The 17,967-nt window shown below is 54.3% G+C and overlaps 1 protein-coding gene across 2 annotated transcripts in view; it reads left to right on the top strand.

Annotated features, from left to right (window-relative positions):
- The window catches only part of SLC9A1 (solute carrier family 9 member A1), a 53,161-nt gene that overhangs the window by 8,040 nt on the left and 27,154 nt on the right, over positions 1-17,967 (top strand). Inside the window, exon 1 of one of the 2 annotated variants that reach the window (XM_040229752.1) lies at positions 15,786-16,445. The exons of the other annotated variant lie outside the window; for it this stretch is intronic. Coding sequence (XP_040085686.1) covers positions 16,409-16,445 — 37 coding nt within the window. The 5' untranslated portion in view covers positions 15,786-16,408. Of the gene's footprint in view, positions 1-15,785; positions 16,446-17,967 lie in introns of those variants that run through there. 2 annotated transcript variants of the gene reach the window in all.

Genomic DNA, 17,967 nt, shown 5'->3' with positions numbered 1-17,967 from the left:
AGGAGGGACCTGGGCTCCCTTCGGGAACGCCAGCCTGTGTGCAGCTGGCTGGCAGGCCTGCCTCTCTCCCTCCGTCCTCCTGTCTCCACCCCCCCACCCCGCCCCCCTTTCCTTCCGTGGTGGGGAGAGAAGGCTCACTCAGCAAACCCAGGACCTGGGTTATCCCTGAGTCATCCATCGCCTGTGTGGGCCTCCTTCTGCAGCACTCACTCCCCCTGCAAACGTCTGAGTCAGACACGTCTCCCCAAGGTTGTCTGCACACACCGTGCTGGGCCCGACCATCTCTTTAGATGCCGACAAGCATCAACTGGTACTTTAAGGCAGCCCGTGATTACATGTGGGTATTTTTAATCTTATAGGCTAATCTAATTTTAACTGAACTAGGTTTTGAGTTGGGCTCGGATCAGTGGGCTGCCCCCACCCCCTTCCCTGAGATCGTGCTGACTTCATTTCCTTCCCCCTTAAAGTTCTATCAACACATGAGGCCAGTTTGGGGGTCTGTTAGGTCAGACGTTGACCCCTGAGTTCTGACACTGACTTGATGAGAGCCTGGAGTTTCCCCAAATTCCCCAGGCAAGCACTTTCCTGAAAAGATAGCGCCCTTAAGCAGCTCTGAGCAAGATTCAGAAGAAGTGCTATTCCTTCCCTAGCCCCCTTCCCAGTCCCTTGTGTGGGACACTTGCCCCCTAAGCCCATACTGGCCCTTTCACAGCACTGGGCCTAGTTGAGACTAGGTCACGGAAGGCAAAGAGGTGACATCACAGACGTGCACCAGCAGAGTCTATAAGTTCACCAAAACAAGAAGCAGTTAACATTTACATAGCACTTCTGTGTGCCAGACAAACTCACAGAAGCTCTGGCTTTGGGCTGGCCAGCCAGGACTGAGGGCAGCTAATTAATTCATCTGTTCCAGCTGAGGTCGTAGAGGGAAATGAGCCGAAACCCACCAGCAGGCTCTGAGCTTGGTGGCCCATCGGGGAACCAGGAAGAGTGAGAGACCCAGGCCCGGCTCACCAGGAGCTTCCAGTCTGCTTGGAGAAAATGGTCTCTCTGTGCTGAGGGCTGGGCAGACTCCTGGCAGAGGCAAAGTTCAGAGGGAAGAGGCAGTGCCCGAGGGCACAGATGGTTAGAGAAGGCTTTTCAGAGGAGGGGGAACTTGAGCCAGTCTTGAAGATGGAGAGGAATTAGGGAAGCAGGCGGGACAGAGAGAGCTATTCTTCGTACGCGATTCCTACCAGAATGTCAGCCCTTTGAGGGCAGAGCCTTTGTTTGCTTTCTCCTCTGTGCCTGGCATGGAAGAAGGGCTCCGAAAGATCTGAGGGGACGAATGAGTGTATGACTGACTTCCATGCAGAGATAGTGTCCGTGGGAAGCGTTTGAGGCAGCCAGGAGACCTGTCTGACACAGAGGGATGTCAGGCGCCAGCCAGCCCCCGCCTCTCCCATCTCTCTGCTTCGCGCTAATGGAGGGTCCGCAAGGGCATCCTCCCAGAGCTGGGTGGGGTCTCTCTGGGAGAGTCTGGATCCATTTGGTTTGCCCTCAATTTGTGTAAGTAAAAGCAAGATACCAGAGCTTCCTCAGGGAGCCGCCAAGAGCCCTAATTGAATTTAGCTTTTCCTGGTAAGATTCCTCAAGTCATCAACCGCACCACGACTGTGAATTAATAAGACCAGTGATCATGGACTATGTGAAAAGGCAGTCTCGCTAATTTTTTTTTTTTCCCGCTAATTTGTAGTTTACCCGGACAGGAGGACTTAAGGCTTCTCTCTGTTTCTATTTGTGTGTTGGAGGTGGGCTGCGGCCAGAATCTCCTTTTGGTGGCAGATTTATTTTTATAATTTGAATACATAAAACACATTCATGGTAAAACAAAACAAACAAAAATAAAATCCAGCAGTAGAGAAGGGTATTAAGGTAAATGTTAGCTTCCTCACTTCTCTGACCACCTCCACTGTGGCACTCCCCAGAGGTTACCCCTGTTAACTTTCTTGTGCACCTTTTCAGAAACTCTCATGCATGTATGAGTGTGGGAGTGTGAGGACGAATTTAGCTTTTTTTAAAAAGTGTATTTTTAAAAATTTGGTGTTTATTTTTGGCTGTGCTGGGTGTTCATTGCTGTGCAGGCTTTTGGGGGCTCCTCTCTGGCTGCAGTGCACAGGCTTCTGATTGCCGTGGCTTTTCTTGGGCAGAGCACAGGCTCTAGAGCAGGCAGACTCCAGTGGCTCCATCGTGTGGGCTCAGTAGGTGTGGTTCCTGGGCTCTAGAGACTAGGCTCATGGGCTTAGTTGCTCCGTGGCACATGGGATCTTCCCAGACCAGGGATCAAACCCATGTCTCCTGCATTGGCAGGCGGATTCTTTACCACTGAGCCACCAGGGAAGCCCCCAGATTTAGTTTTTATAAAGCCACTTGTGTAAGGAGAAGAGCTCTAGGCTTGGAATCAGGGACTGGGTCTATGAATCAGGGACCTCTTTCTATGAATATTGATCTGTGGCACGTCATTTTGCTTCCCTGGGCCTTAGTTTCCCTGTCTGCCGGTTTCAGTTGCTGAAAGGCTCTCTGGGACATTCCCGTAGGAAAGGCAGTCATCCCAGGGAAACTCCTGCTCTTGTGAGGCCTGGGCAGCCTGGCTCTGGAGGGAGATTTCCGCAGCCCCATTGTTTTGGGGAAGGGCCCACTGCTGTCATGAACCCTGGTTTCAAAGCACAGAATTCTCATATTCACGATCACGGTCATCTCCAACTCTGGTTCAGGGTTATGGGGTTAAATAAGTGGGTCCACAGAGAGCCAGCTCTCTTGCTTGGGAAGAAAGTACAGGTGGGAACTTGTGTGGCTCTGACTGAGATGCTGAGGGGCTCAGAGAGGAGGAGAAGAGATGAGGGAAGGCTCCCTGGAGGAGGTAATCTTGAGCGGTGGGCCAGATGAAGAAGAGGAACATCCCTTGACGGTGGTGGGAGGCTTGCTGTTAGAAGGGATCCTGGCTTAGGTGAGAGAAGGGACTGGGTGACCTGCTTTTCTTCTAGGATCTAGGTTTCTAAGAATCTTTTTGAGTCCTCGATGGAGTTTGGGGGCCCATGGTACCCCCCAAAATAGTCTACAAATATTTGTGTGTTTTTATCGAGGAAGAAAGCCCATAGTAGCCACAGATAGCAACGGGATCTATTCCCTGCACCTCCGCCCCCGCCAGAAACATTAAGAGCTTTGACCCTTTGTCCTGTGGGAATCTGAAGACAGGTAAAGGACTTTCCTCGGATGAGTATGTGTTAGTTGCTCAGTCGCATCTGATTCTTTGTGACTCCATGGACTGTAGCCCACCAGACTTCTCTGTCCATGGAATTCTCCAGGCAAGAATACTGGAGTAGGTAACCATTTCCTTCTCCAGTAGATCTTCCTGACCCAGGGATCAAACCCAGGTCTCCTGCATTGCAGGCAGATTCCTTACCATCTGAGCCACCAGAAGTGGTAGTTAATTCTGTCCTCAGTGGGAACTGCAGAACTCCTTCTAGGCACAGGGAATGAACCCCGTTAGAATAAGCAAGCTGTGTCCTGGGAGAAGAGAGGGAAAATGACTCTGTAAAGTAGAGAAAAGCTTTTTTGGATTGGGGATCAAAGCAGACAAGAGAGGCCCCCCTTGCCCAGTGTAGGCTGGCAAGGTACTAGGTTCATTCTGCCCCCTGGTCTGCTGGGTTTCCAGGGTGAGCGCTTCTCATAGCCTGGGAGGTCACTCAGGCCTTCTGCCGTTTTTCTGTTTTAAGTGGTCAAGGCCCAGACAGTCCTCTGAGACTCTGTTAGGTGAAACAGCTACCTTGGAGGCAGTAGAAACGTGTCCTTGCTTCTGAAGGGGATAAGCTTTGAAGGCATAATACTAGGCAGTCTCGATTGGCCTCTGCTATTTCTTGGATTGAGGACCGCCACCTCCTGCTCTGACTCTGCTTCTGGGAGTGAAAATAGAGAATATTATTCTACCTGTAGGATATTAGAGGTAGAAAGAACCTAATCATAGCCTGTGGTCCCTGGACCCAACGGGGAACTGGAGATGTTTTGATCCAGTCCTCTCATCTCCCCATTAAGGCGCAGAGAGGATGTGCCCAGTGTCACATGAATTAATGGCAGAGGGAGGGCTTTCCCTGTTCCGTTAACTAACCCAGGGGTCTCTAGGCAGTAAGAGCTGGACCAAGAGGAGGGGCCATGGTCTTTGGCCTGGATGTTGTATCTGAGCAGTGGCAGCTCTCTGCATGCATGCTTAGTCACTTCAGTTGTGTCTGACTCTTTGCAACCCTGCCAGGCTCCTCTGTCCCTGGGATTCTCCAAGCAAGAATACCGGAGTGGGTTGGCTGCCATCTCCTACTCTAGGAGATCTTCCCGACCCAGGGATCGAACCCATGTTTCCCAGAGCTCCTGCATTGGCAGGCGGATTCTTTACTGCTGAGCCACCGGGGACACCTGGTAGCTCTCTAGTGGGCCCTAAAAGCCTAAGGAAGGGCGCTTCCTGCTGGACTTTCTGTTAGAAGAGCTGTTCCTGGCCAGGAAGCCATTTGGCTTTGTCCAAACAGGTCCTTGCAGGAGAACCAAGTGCAAGCCTTGCAACCCAGAAGCTTCTGTTCTCACCCATCAGATTCTTCAGGCCTTTGACTCCTTTACAAACCAGCAAAGAGCCTGAGAGCTCTGCTTTTTATTGGATCTTTGCCATCAGTCCAGGGGATGAGATCTTATCTCCTGGGGCCAGGGCCCACAGGAATCTGGATGTCATACCATGTAGGCAGGATGCCAGCATGGAGGCAGGGCATCCTGCAGGTAGGATTTAGATGAGACGCTTGAGCTCACCCCACTGAGCCCAGCCCAAGGCTCTGAGTACAGCTCAGCGCAGGAGGGGAGTCGGCACCCTACCACACCCTCTGGGCCTGCCTGACTGGTGGAGCTAATAAAGATGCGCAAGAACTGCTTCTCTCAAGCAGCTTAAGGACTCTTCTGAGGAATTCAGTGTAGATGCAGAAGAGTCAGGCAGTAGAAACTGGGTGTGAGTCGCGGTGCAGATAGAATTCTTTGAGGGTAGAGAGGAGGCAGAAAGACCTTCCTGGGACTTGCCCAGTGGTCCAATAGCCAGGACCCCATGCTCCCAATCCCTCGTCAGGACTCTAGATCCCACAAGCAGCAACTCAGACCCAGTACAACCAAAATTAAATAAATAAATGTTAGAAAAATAAAAAAAGGAAGACCTTCCTACCTTGGAGGACCAAGGAGGCTTCATAGAGATGACTGGTGAACTAGGCCTTGAAGAATAGGTAGGATATAGATGAGACGCTTGATTGAAACAGGGCTTACTGGGCACAGTCCAAAGCTTTGACTTGGGGCAGGACTTTTGGATTGCAGAGAGTGGCCCAGAGCAATTTCCTCAGGAAGCATGGTAGTTAGAAACAGAGGCTTTGCAACTTGACAAACCTGGGTTCAAATCTTAGCTCAAATCTGTAGTGACTCAGGCAAGTCACTTCCCTGTTTGAGTCTCAATCTGATGATTCCCGACATGGGGATCTTCCCAGGCAGCATGAGTGGTTAAAGAACCTGCCTGTCAGTGCAGGAGATGTAAGAGATGCAGGTTTGATCCCTGGGTCAGGAAGATACCCTGGAGAAGAAAATGGCAACTCACTCCAGTATTCTTGCCTGGAGAATCCCATGGACAGAGGAGCCTGGCAGGCTACTGTCCATGGGGTCACCAAGAGTCAGACATGACTTAGCATGCACGCATGCAAACATGGGGCAACACCTGGCAGAGGTGTCGGGAGGATTCAGGGAGAGTGCCCTTGTAAGATGTGTGGCAGAGTTTGACACATTCTGAACAGAATGATCAGGAGGAGGAGAAATAGATAGTGGCTTATTTTCTGTGACTCCTGAATCTCCAGCAACTGTAAAATCACTCAGCAAGACTTCCTGATCCCTGCTGGGCACCCAGTACTGCACTAAATGCAGGGGTGAGGTGGCTGCGGATAAATAAAATTTATTATTTCAGTGAAGTGGGTGGAGCGCTTTTGAGCATGCATCAGAAAACGTTTTGGAGAGATACTGTCATTCTCCTTTATACAAATGAGAAAACTGAGGCCCAGAGCGCTTGGGTGACTTGCCTAGGATCACATAGCCTGACTGCGGCACAGCTGAAGCCAGACCCAGGGCTTCCCATTCCAAGTGCTGTGCTGTATCTCCTACGTAACAGTCCTTTCCCCACCTCGCTGGAGTAGCAAGACTTATCACTTGAAGCATTTAATGAGCAAAGCGAGATTTTGTGTGACAATTTGATATGTAACTATAAAAGCACTAAATTTTGCAGAACAGATGATGATTTTTAAAATAAATTCAGCTCTGATGAGGTGCCAGGTGATCTGTGCCAGTGTTAAGGGCAGAAGATTCTGCCACTTCATAACTGCATCACCTTGTCTGAGCCTCAGTCTCCAGAAGCAAATGGGATAATGTCTGTAAAGCCCCGAGCACATCATAAGCGCTCAGAAATGGGAGTTACCACCATCCTGTAGCATTAAAGGAAGAGGAGGGAATTTCCTGGTGGTCCAGTGGCTAGGACTCCGTGCTCTCACGGCTGAGGGTGTGGATTCAATTCCTGGCAGGGAACTAGGATCCCACAAGCTACAAAGTGTGACCGAAAAAAAAAAAAAAAAAGAAAAGAAATTGTTTTAAAAGAAGAGGAGAGAGTGAAGTCTAGCAGTGGAGGATGATTTTAGGTAAGGGGGCTGGAGGATGTTGGAGTAGGGCTGACTGTCATCGTGACTGGGATGAGCATAGAATGAGACCATGAGCTGCAGTGTCTGAGTTTGATCATCAGTTGGGAATCAGTCCACCCTAAAGGAAATCAGTCCTGAATGTTCATTGGAAGGACTGATGTTGAAGCTGAGACTCCAATACTTTGGCCACGTGATGCAAAGAGCTGACTCATTTGAAAAGACCCTGATGCTGGGGAAGATTGAAGGCAGGAGGAGAAGGGGATGACAGAAGATGAGATGGTTGGATGGCATCACCAATTCGATGGACATGAGTTGCGTAAACTGTGGGAGTTGGTGATGGACAGGGAAGCCTGGCGTGCTGCAGTCCACGGGGTTGTGAAGAGTTGGACACAACTGAGCAACTGAATTGGGAATGGGGAGAGACACACTCAGTTAACACTGATTCATGTCTGATAAATGCTGTGCTACAGATGGAAAGAAGAATAAATATAATCCCAGCCTCACGGGAGAGGCTGGTGTATAAACAGGCACTCGCCGTGTGCTGTGAAGTGCCACAGCAGGGCCCTCAGAACTGTGGGCTCATGGGAGGAGTTGGGCGGCGGGCGATGGATCAGGAAGGCTTCCCGGAGCTTGACAGTTAAGCAGGAGTTTGCTCATCTCACATGGAGGGGGCGCTGGGGCAAGGCGAGATGTGGGTGATGCGGAGCTTAGATGATGCGGAGTCATCGACTTGTGCTTTTGAAACGCACGGCGCATCCTCCATCCCCTCCACATCACCCCCAAACGTGCTTCATCCACCTGCCTGGCTGGGCAGAGAAGCCGAGCCTCCCTGCAGAGTAGTGAGCACCTGGGCTGGGTGTCCTCAGACACAGGCAGTCAGGGAGGAGCTGCCCTTGAGTGAGACCCCAGGGTGCCTGGCCTTGTGCTGAGGGCTCCACGCAGCCTGTCATAGTCTGAGTGTCCCCACAACCCTGAAGGGTGCGAGTCTGATGTCTGCCTTTATCCAACTTACAGCTGCCTCAGGAAAGTGAAAAGAGGGAATAATGACGTGCTCCCTGATAGCTGCCGTGGTGGTGGTGGTTGAGTCACTAAGTCGTGTCCAACTCTTGCAACCCCATGGGCTGTATCCTGCCAGGCTCCTCTGTCCATATGATTTCTCAGGCAAGAATACTGGAGTGGGTTGCTGTTTCTTTCTCCAGGGGATCTTCCTGACCCAGGGATGGAACCCAGGTCTCCTGCATTGCAGGCAGATTCTTTACCAACTGAGCTATGAGGGAAGCTCCTATAATAGCTGTGCCACTGCCTGAAGCCCAGAAAGACTTCAGGGAGGGGAGAAAGGAGGCTGGAATGAGCAGGGGTCTTTGTGCCGCTGTCTTCACCAGACTCTCACGTGGTGGTGGTGGTGGGGTGGCAGGTCAGGTGAGGGTCGCAGCACGTGCTGTAGGCATGGGTGGGCAGCTGAGAGGAGACCGTCAGCTGGGAGGAAAGTCTGGGCTGGGGGTCGCTGAGAAATAAGATTGGGTAGGTGGACTGGGCTGGATTGCGAGCATCTAGACCTCCAGCCAGGGGGCTGCTGACTCACAGGCCTCTCTGGATGGGAGGACAGATGGCTCCACGGGTCGAATGGAGCCCCTGCCTTGCGTTTCCACCTCTGTCTAAGCCACGACGAGCGTCTCTAACCCGGTGACTCCAGCAGTCTCCTGGCCCACTCCCCTCCGTCTGTAATCAGCCCTCCACAGAGCAGCCGGTGCAGTTCATTTAGAAATATAACCAGCAACATGGTGTTGCCGTGTTTGCTGACAAGTGTCCGACTCTTTGCGAGTCCATGGACTGTAGCCCGCCAGGCTCCTCTGTCCATGGGATTTTGCCAGGCAAGAATACTGGAGTGGGTTGCCATTTCCTCCTCCAGTTCCTGTGTTTAAAATCTTTCAATTGCTTCCTGATGAACTTGGGATAAAACCCAGGAGAGGTATGGCCCATCTGCCCCTCTCTCCCTCACTCCCTGCTACTCTTTCCCCTGCTTCACTCACACCAAGCTTCTTGGGTTCCTCAAACCAACCAAGCCTTCCTCGCCAGACCTCTTCCTCCATGGGGCCACAGCTCTTGCTTTCCCCCACCTGGAAGACTGCTTGGAGATGGCCACAGGCTGGCTGCCTCGTTCAGGCTCTAAATAGATGTCACCTCTTCAGATAGGCCTTCCTGGCCACCTAGTCTAGCATGTAGCCCCCCTCACCACCCCCCACCCCGGCCCACACGCTTCTGGGTGCTGAGGTCACAGCCAGGAGCAAACTGAGGAGGCTCCTGACGTCAGGGGGTTCGCAGGCCAGCACGCGGTGTTGGACAGTGGACACAACGTCAGGCAGTGATAAATGGCCTGAAGGAAATAGATAGGAGAAAGACGTGCTGCTTTGGATGGTCAGCGAAGCCCTCTCTAGGGAGCTGGCTTTTGAGCAGAGCACATGACAAGAAGGAGCCTATCTTTCAAAGCTCAGGGCCCCTGAAGAGAGCATGTTTGAGGAACCTGGGGTGAAGTAAGAGGGAGGGGGTGGTGTGAGGACAGAGAGGAAGGTGGGAGCCAGACGCTGCTCGGCCTGTAGGCCTTGGGTTAGGCATCGGATCAGGTTCTGGGTGCGCTGCCGCTGAGCTGGGCTGGGACACAGAGACCACTGGTCTGGCCTGGGGAGGGGAGGGATGGGGCGAGCACCCTAGGGGTCAGAGATGGCTCCCAGAGCTGGCCTGAGCTCTGGGCTGGCCACAGCGAGCTGAGCAAAGCAGGACACTGGCCCAGGGCCATTCTGCCAGGTCTGCGAGAATAGGAGCAAAGCTTGGGAACAGTCACCTCTGGCCAGGCCGGGAGCAGGAAGAAGAGCCCTTTTCAGAGAGGAGTGGACTGGGAGTGGGAGGGGGGGTGAGAGCACATGGGGCGGGGAGGGGCCAAGTGAGGTGCCAGCCTCTGCTGGACTCCCGGCCCAGCCCTGCACCCCACCCCGCCCCAGGCAGGATGTCACCAGACCTGTCATGTGGGAGGCGTGGCACTGCTGAGCCCCAGGACCCTGACATGCCTGTTCCCGGCTGAACCCTGGGCGCACGTGGCCTGGAGAGTTATCAGGCCCAGAAAGGGCTGGCCCGGAATCAGAGAATTAGACTCGATTGTTGAGAGGGATCCTAGAGACAGAGTCAGGAGTTCAGGAGGTGTAATGGAAAAAGATGAGGGCGGTGGGGATAAAGAGGCCTGGACTCGAATCCTGGCTCCTGCTCGCCCAGCTGTGCGGTGACTGATGGCCAGTGCTGGGAGGTTCGGTGACGGTGCTGTGGGGAGCACCCAGCAGCGAGGGCTCATCCGTGTCTGGCCCAGCCCCCTGTGTCACAGAGGAGGAAGCAGAAGGCCAGGGAGGAAATGGCTTGCCCACAGGCCGCAGGGGGCGGTGGCAGAGCTGGGTTAGTTCGGGTTTCAAGCCCTGGTCTGGAGCTCTTCCGCGGTGGTGCGAGGGAGCCTTCACTCCTGCTGGGTTCCAAGGGATGAGCCCACTGCCCCTGGTGCCCCACCTTCTCCTAGACTCGCCTCTGAGCACCTACTATGTACGCATCTGCAGGGCTGTGCGGGAGGCAGCTGACAGTTCTGTGTGGGAGATAGACATGCAAACAGCTTAAATACAAGGCAGGCCGAAGGGACGCCGGCAGGAGGCGCGATGCAGCGTGGGCCCTGGTGGCAGACGGGCTCCGTTCTGGCGCTGTCACTTAGAACAGAGTGGTGGTGGGGCCTGGACCGGAGTCGGGCCCCCGTGGAAAGGCCTCTGATCCGCGGCCGAGCAGTGAGGACGACCAAGCAGTGAGGACGGCAGTACAGTGGTGGCAATTGCGGAGGTTTGGGAGGGAGGCGTGACTCCCTTTAGACCGTGGCTGAAAGGCCTGTGTTTAGGACGAAGGCCCTCCTGGCAGGTGGAGAATGAACTCGGTGAAGTTTTCCCCCATGTTCTTGGCTCTGGGAATGTTCCACCTCCTCCCTCCACGGATAATTATCCTTCCTAAGAAACTGATCAGATGGGAAGCTGCAGGAAGTGGTTTGGGACAAGGACTGTGTAGGAGTTGGGGGGAGAGCAGAAAGGATGTCGCAGGAGAGGAGATCGGTGCCAAGCAGCGGGAGGTGGCTCCCTTTGGAGGGGGTGGGGGAGCCTGGGCAGGCTGGAAATTTAAAGCATAGGGCGGTGGCTCAGGAATCCAGCTTCCTCAAAGCTCCTCTGCCCCTGGTCCCTGGTGGGGAAGAAGATGAGATCAACTGGTTGGGTCCGGGTTTTCTGAGTCAACAGGAGCTGGGGTCCTAATGGGCTTCCTAGGTGGCACTAGTGGGAAAGAACCCACCTGTCAGTGCAGGAGACATAGGAGGTGCAGGTTCAGTCCCTGGGTTGGGAAGATCCCCTGGAGAAGGAAATGGCAACCCACTCCAGTGTTCTTGCCTGGGAAATCCCATGGACAGAGGAGCCTGCTGGGCTACATTCCATAGAGTTGCAGAGTTGGACATGACTGAAGCGACTTAGCACTGAGAACGGGGTCCTAATGGGAGAATGTGAGGCAGCAAAGTCGGATGGCTGGGGCACTGGGCCAGGGGTTTGAGCTAATCCCAAGCCCACCTCTGCTGCTTAGCTGTGCTTCCACATTTGAAATTCCATCGTTGTGGCCCAGGGCCTATTATGGCAGGTGGGTGGGTGTGCGCAAGCCTTCCTCTCCCTGCACGGAGCACTCCAGCCATCCCAGCTCCCAGTAGGCTCAAGACTTTAGCTGTGGGCCTGGCCTCTGCTCCCTTTTGGCCTCGTGGGTTAAACTGCAGCCCTCAGCGTGTTGAGCCTTCCAGGGAGCCGGGCTCCACCCACTTGGTGTGAGCAGGTGACTGAACCACAGTGACTGGTGGTTAATATTGAGCAAGCCAATCTTGAACCCAGGGGCAAGGCTGCTTCTGCAGAGAGACACAGGGACTCTGTCGGGGAGATTCAGGGCATCCTTTGGGCAGTCAGGGAACAGTGTGGCCTGGCGGCTTACGGTCTTCAGAATCTAACAGACCTGGTTCTGAACCTGTGTAACCTGTGAGCATTGTTTTTTTCTGGAAATAATTCTCACCTGTATTTTTTAAAAAACCTTTCCCCCTCTGTTTATTTAGTGGAGGAGTAATATACATCCATGGGGCTTCGCTGGTGGCTCAGGGGTCAAGAATCTGCCTGAGGTGCAGGAGATGGCAGGAGACACTGGTTCGATCTCTGGGTTGCGAAAATCCCCTGGAGGAAGGCATGGCAACCCACTCCAGTATTCTTGCCTGGAGAATCCCCATGGACAGAGGAGCCTGGCGGGCTACAGCCCGTGGGGTGCAAAGAGTCAGACACGACTGAGCGACTGGGCACGCACGCACCTACGTATGTATATACAGTAGGTTACACTGATCTTAACATATACATACAGCTTGCTGATCATTTTCAAATATTGCACCCAGACGGAGATAGAGGATGTCTGTGGACCCCCAAGTCCCCTCTGCCTTCCCCAGTTTGTACCCCCACCAGCCCCCGAGAGAGCCACCATTTTGGTTGTGCCTGTTCTTCGACTCTATATACCTACAGTCAGACACAGGTACTCTTTGTGTCTGGCTTCTTTTGCTCGGTGTTTCCTGGAGGTTCCCCTTTATCTTTGCCTGTCCCAGCAGTTTGTTCTTTCTGTAGCTGTGTGTGGTATTGGCCTTGTGTGCGTAAGCCATAGTTGATTCATTGTCTTGTTAATGGGCATTTGGGTTGGTTCCCTTTTTTTGACAATTATGAATAAAGCTGCTATGAATATTCTCATACACCATAGGGCCTTTGTGAAAATTGAGATAAACAATTACAGCAACATGTTTAATACTGAGATTTTTTTTAAGTCATTTATTTATTTCAAATTTTTATTTATTTATTTTTTTGGCTACACCATGCAGCATCCAGGGTCTAGTTCCCCAACTGTGGATCAAGCCCACACCCCCACTTTGGACCACCAGGGAAGTCCCCCTAATACTGAGTTTTGACTTAGATCTGGTGCGCAGAAAATTCCACCCAGATTTTTGTTGTTGCTGTTTGTAAAAAGAAAAATAACAAAAACAAACCAACAAACACTACATGAGTATTTAAAGAAAAATATTCAGGTCATATCCTTTTCACTCCACCTCTCCTTACCTGCCCTGCTCCTCAGAGCCGCCCCCCCCCACACCCTCGCTTAGAACCAATCACTCTCCGCAGTTCAGTGAGTCTGCCCGACTTTTCCCTACAGTTGTGTGATGTTCTTTTTAATAAAAATAGTTTCACAATAATAATCATGCTGTCCATAATATTTTGTGACTTCACTTTTGTCGTTAAATCTGATCTTTTAAGAGTCCCCTTATCCGCCTCAGTGGAGCAGTTTCAAGAGAGACAGGCTAGGTGAACTCTTGGGCCTTCCACCCTAGCCTGGCCCGACTGCCCTCAACTTTCCTCTGTGTGGAGCCCAGGGTGCAAGCCCTGGCTCAGTTGTGCCCTATCTGAGTATGTTCTTGGGCATAAGTGCCTTGAACTTTTTTTTTTTTCTGTCTTTGACTTAGGAGAACCCATACTTGCCTCAGAAGGATGCCATGATGTTTACATGAGACCAAGTATGGGGAAAAGACAAAGCAAAATGGAAAGTGACGCATGTGTGCTGGTTATTACGTAAAATCAGAGGCTGTCAGAGTTAGAGGAGGCCTCTGAGAAGCTAACTCAGCCCATCGTCCGACACACTGAGGAAACAGTGGCCTGGGGAAGGTCATGGAGCCAGCAAGTGATGGAGCCAGACCCAAACAGAGGGAGCTGTTAAAGCCATAGCATCCCAGGGGACCGCCCCTCCCCCGCCCCCCGACCCGATTCCACTCTCTGGACCAGAGCTTGGCTCTCATCAGTCCACTTCCTATCTGTGGGGACTCCCTGCTAGGGAGGAAAATTTCCCAGGCTTAGTCTCTCCCCTGGTTCCTGGCTGAGGCCACTAGGCGCTAGAAATTCCAGGCAGTGGTCTGGTTCCCCACCCTTCCCTGGTTCAAGAGTGCAGAGATGCAGGAGGGTGGCAGGCAGAGGAGCCTCGGATGGGAAGGAGATGCAGCCCCGGTCTGGGACCCAAAGAGCCGGGGCTCTGTAGCTCCCGGGGCACTCCATGGGGCTCTGCCCCATGGAGCCCGCTTCCTCCCCCTTAGAAGCCAAGCTAGCACCCCTGCCCCTGTCCTCTCAGACAGACAAGGCCTGGATCTGAGTAGTCAGCTTGTAGCTCAGTGTCCAGGTCTCCTGAAACTTCTTCTGCAGGAGAGCTGTGGGAGGTCTCCCAGCCTGGGGAGATTACAGCCTAGGCTGAGGTCAAGAATCTGGAAGCAAAGGCCTGACCAGTGTGGGCTGGGCCTCTGCCTCACCACCCGGCTCCTTCCCAGGAAGCATTTAGTGTGATAAGATACCGGCCCAGGTGGGCCCCACTTTGCTTGGGGTTACCGCCTGCAGTGCCAGGCACACACACAGTGGCCCAAGTGACTCCTGTGCTCCGGCTCCTGCCTGTCTAGGAGGCGCGGCTCATTGTGAAAGCACCCCGGGTGGTGATATCAGGGAGCCGGGCAGGCCCTTCCTTGGGAGTGCCCTGTTGGTCCAGGGTGGAGCTTGGGGACAGCCTCTGAGCCCTGGTATCTGCCTTCAGGGCGAGGTCATGGAGTGACACGTGTTTTAGTGGCAGTGACTGGTGACGTCACAGGAGTCCGGCCCAAAGAGTAGGAGGCACCTCCACCTGGTGCCCGAGCCTTGCCCTCCAAGGCCCTCTCTGCCTTCCTCAACTCGGTGGGCCTCACCTGACCCTGTGAGGTGGCTGGAGGTGTCCTCATTTGTAAAGGAGGACCCTGCAGTCTGGAGAGGTTAACTACTTAGCCAGGGTCACATGCACCAGAAAGCAGAGGAACTAAGTGACTTTGAAGTGTAGGAAACCAGAGTGAAAGAGCCCTGAAGTTCCCTGGTCCTTTTCCTCCACAGGGGAGCAAACCCAAGGCCCTTAGTTGGGGTAGTGTGGGGCCTGGCGTTCAGGGACAGTCTTCTGTCCTTTTCACTGGTAACAACAATAGTTATTCCATTCCAAGGCCCCCAGCCTGCTCCTTGGAACATTCTGAGATGGTTCCTGGAGAAGGAAATGGCAACCCACTCCAGTACTCTTACCTGGAGAATCCCAGGGACAGAGGAGCCTGGTGGGCTGCCGTCTATGGGGTCACACAGAGTCGGGCACGACTGAGGCGACTTAGCAGCAGCAGAGATGGTTCCAGTGAGGTCCATCCTTCAGAGAATTGAGAAAACAGTATCCAGATCGCCTTCTCTGTGGCTCAGATGAGGAACCTGGCTGAGAGCCACCCTGGAGGATAAGCCGCCGTCAGCTCTGGAGTCAGCCTCCTGGGCTGGAGTCCTGTTTGGCCCTGCCACTCACCAGCGAGGAGGCCTTGGGCAAGTGACCTGGCCTCTCCGAGCCTCAGGTTCCACATCTGGGAATGGATATGACAGGGCCTCCCTCACGGGGTAGCTGTGAAGGCTAAGGAACCCTCAGTGAGGCTGTCGTCGTGAGCATCCCCGTCTCCTGGGGAAGCTGGGCCACTGAGCTGGTTAGGAAACCAGGGCTCCACCCAGAGTTCCAGGCCTTTTGTTGCCCACCCCGCAGGGGCTGCTCCCCCAGCTCCTGCTGCCCCAGGCACGCCCACTTACGTCCCATGTGAAGGGTCATCCGACTGGCCCTGCCCGGGGGGAGGCAGGTGCTATGGAGCCTTTCTCTGCACCTTCCTGGGCGCAGTGCGCTGCCTCCTATGGGATGGGCCAATGGCAAGTAGACAGCTCGGCAGCCTCTCAGTCTGCCTGGGCCCTTGCCCCTCCGTGCCTGGCTCCTCACCGAAGGACTCCTGGCCTCCAGCCAGCCGCATCTGAGGACGTGCACAACCTGTGCCCTGAGGACCAGAATGACAGCGGGAAGCCGTTCCGCGTCCTTTCCTATCCAGCAGCCTGGCTTGAGGGCAGAGCTCAGCTTCCAGGATCCGGCAATCCTGGAATCAAACGCCAGTTGTCTTGCTGGCTGGCTGTGTGCCGCCTGGGCAAGTTCTTTAGGTGCTGAGCCTCAGTTTCTCCCTCCAAAAAATGGGAACAGTGCCTGTCTCAGGTATTGCTGAGGCGAACGCACAGGGCTTGGTGTGAGTCTTCCTTCCTGTGCTGGTGGCAGCTGGAGGGCTGCACTGCGCCCCTCCTCCAAGGCAGTGCGCACAGGTCCACCCCAGGACTGGAGGTGCCTCTGCAAGGGTCCCATTCCTCTTCACCAGGGTACCAGACAGCTCCTGGTTTTCCTGCAAGCAGAGCAGATGCAGAACAAGGGCACGTGGGTGCCGCTAGGGTTCCTGGAGGGAACCAGAGGTCTAGAGTGGGTGGATGGCTCACCCCTAAGGAGTGAAAGAGCTGGCCGTGAACTGAGGCTTCTGCTCCCAGCACAGCGGGACAGAAAGCCAGGGCTCAGAGATGGAGGCAGCCTGGTTGAGCCGTGGCTCAGGAGTCAGAAAAGACTAGCTCTGGGGCCCTGGGTTAGGTCCCTTCACCTCTCTCTGCCTCTGTTTCCTTTGCAGAAGGAGGATGGCAGTACCTGTGTAGAGAACTTTCAGGAGGATCAGGCAGTTAATGTGGACAAAGCATCACAACAGAGCACTGGGAAAGGGTAATTAAAGAAAAAAAGGTTGGAGTCGTGTGAGGGGTGGTACCGTGTTCCCAGTGAGGACTGGCTTTGGAATGTTGAGTCCTGGGTGTGGAGCCTGGCACTGCTATCACGTTGCAGTGTGACCTTGGCCGAGTCCCTGCCTGTCTGGGCTTCTTCTTGGCATCTGTGGAGGGGTCAGATTGAGATGGTCTGGGGAGGCCCTGCCTCCTGTGACCTCCCTGGCTTTTTTGCTGCCCCTCTTCTTCCCCAGGAGAAGCCCGAGTCACTTTGCTGTTTCTGGAGCCCCGGGCCTTCCTGGCACCAGGACCGAGGCCTGCAGCCGGCTGTGTCCTCGCCTCTGCAGTGTCCTCTAAAGGGCAGCCTCCTCTGAGCATGCTTGGCTCTCCCATCCACTCCGTGTGTCTCCAGGCTCCTGGAGGCCTGGGGCGGCACGCTGTCCCTGGTGGAACAGTGGGAGGAGGCTGGGAGAGACCCACCCACCTGCACACCCTCTGTGTCCCCCTCCTTGCTGATGGTCAGCCATCTGGGCTGTTTTCAGGAGAAGCGTATGGACACTTTCAGGGCAGACCCCAGACAGGTCCTCGGGCATCTTGTTAGGGGGGAACCTCTGGCCTCCCCACCCCCAGCAGCCTGCCTCAGGGATACGGCTGCTGAGGGTCCAGGGAGCCTGGGTCTGCACAGCACAGCCACAGCCCCAGCGCCCCAGATCTGTGTTCAGGTACCCTGAACACAGGGTTTCTGTGTTCAGAAACCCTGATATGGGTTTTATAGCGGATGAAAAATGAACCCAGTGGGCTCTCTAGAGGGCCTCTCTTCAGCCTCCCCTCAGCACCTCCAGAAACTCCTGCCAGCCGGACTCAGCCTGAAATTGATGCTGACAAGGACAGGGCACCCAGCTCTGCTTCGGAGGGGCTGCCCCAGAATGTAGCCCCGTCTCCTGGGCAGCTGTGTTCTGGTGCCAGCAGGCCGTCTCTAGCCTGGGACTGGGGCACAGCCCAGGGACCGGGCCCTCCGCTGAGCTCTTTCTTTGGCAGCCCCTTGTTCAAGATGTACCATCGCCTTGGACCCTCAGAACAGCTCTTTGACGTAGACATGATTGTGAACTTCGCTTTTCAGATGAGGAGACAGAGACTCAGAGGGGCGAGTGCCTGCAAATGGGTGGCAGAGTCAGGAAACAGATTGCTGGGTTCTCAGGACCAGGTGCCCCGCCTCCCTGATTTGAGTTGAAACTCGAGACAGAACCTGGGTGTGACACCCCTGTTTATTTTTCCAGCGTCTCCCTCCCAGCCCGCTAGCTCCCAGCCCACACCTGAACCACCTCCCCTGGCCCAGCCCTGCTTGGAGCCCAGGACGGATCCCTCTGCTTCAATCTCCCAGGGAGCTGGCTGCTGGGGCCCCCGAGAGAAGCTACCTCTGGCGCAGACCTGCCGCCCGACCAGGGTGGGTCCTGCTCCCACCAGGGCCTGACTACGAGGCTGGGCAGCGATGACCGCAGCTCCCTGGGAGTTTATTTGCCTTTTTT

This window comes from Oryx dammah, unplaced genomic scaffold (assembly GCF_014754425.2).
Source record: "Oryx dammah isolate SB20612 unplaced genomic scaffold, SCBI_Odam_1.1 HiC_scaffold_27, whole genome shotgun sequence".
Lineage (NCBI taxonomy): Eukaryota > Metazoa > Chordata > Mammalia > Artiodactyla > Bovidae > Oryx > Oryx dammah.
Note: the sequence above shows the minus strand (reverse complement) of the source record. Positions and strands in the feature narration are given on the sequence as shown.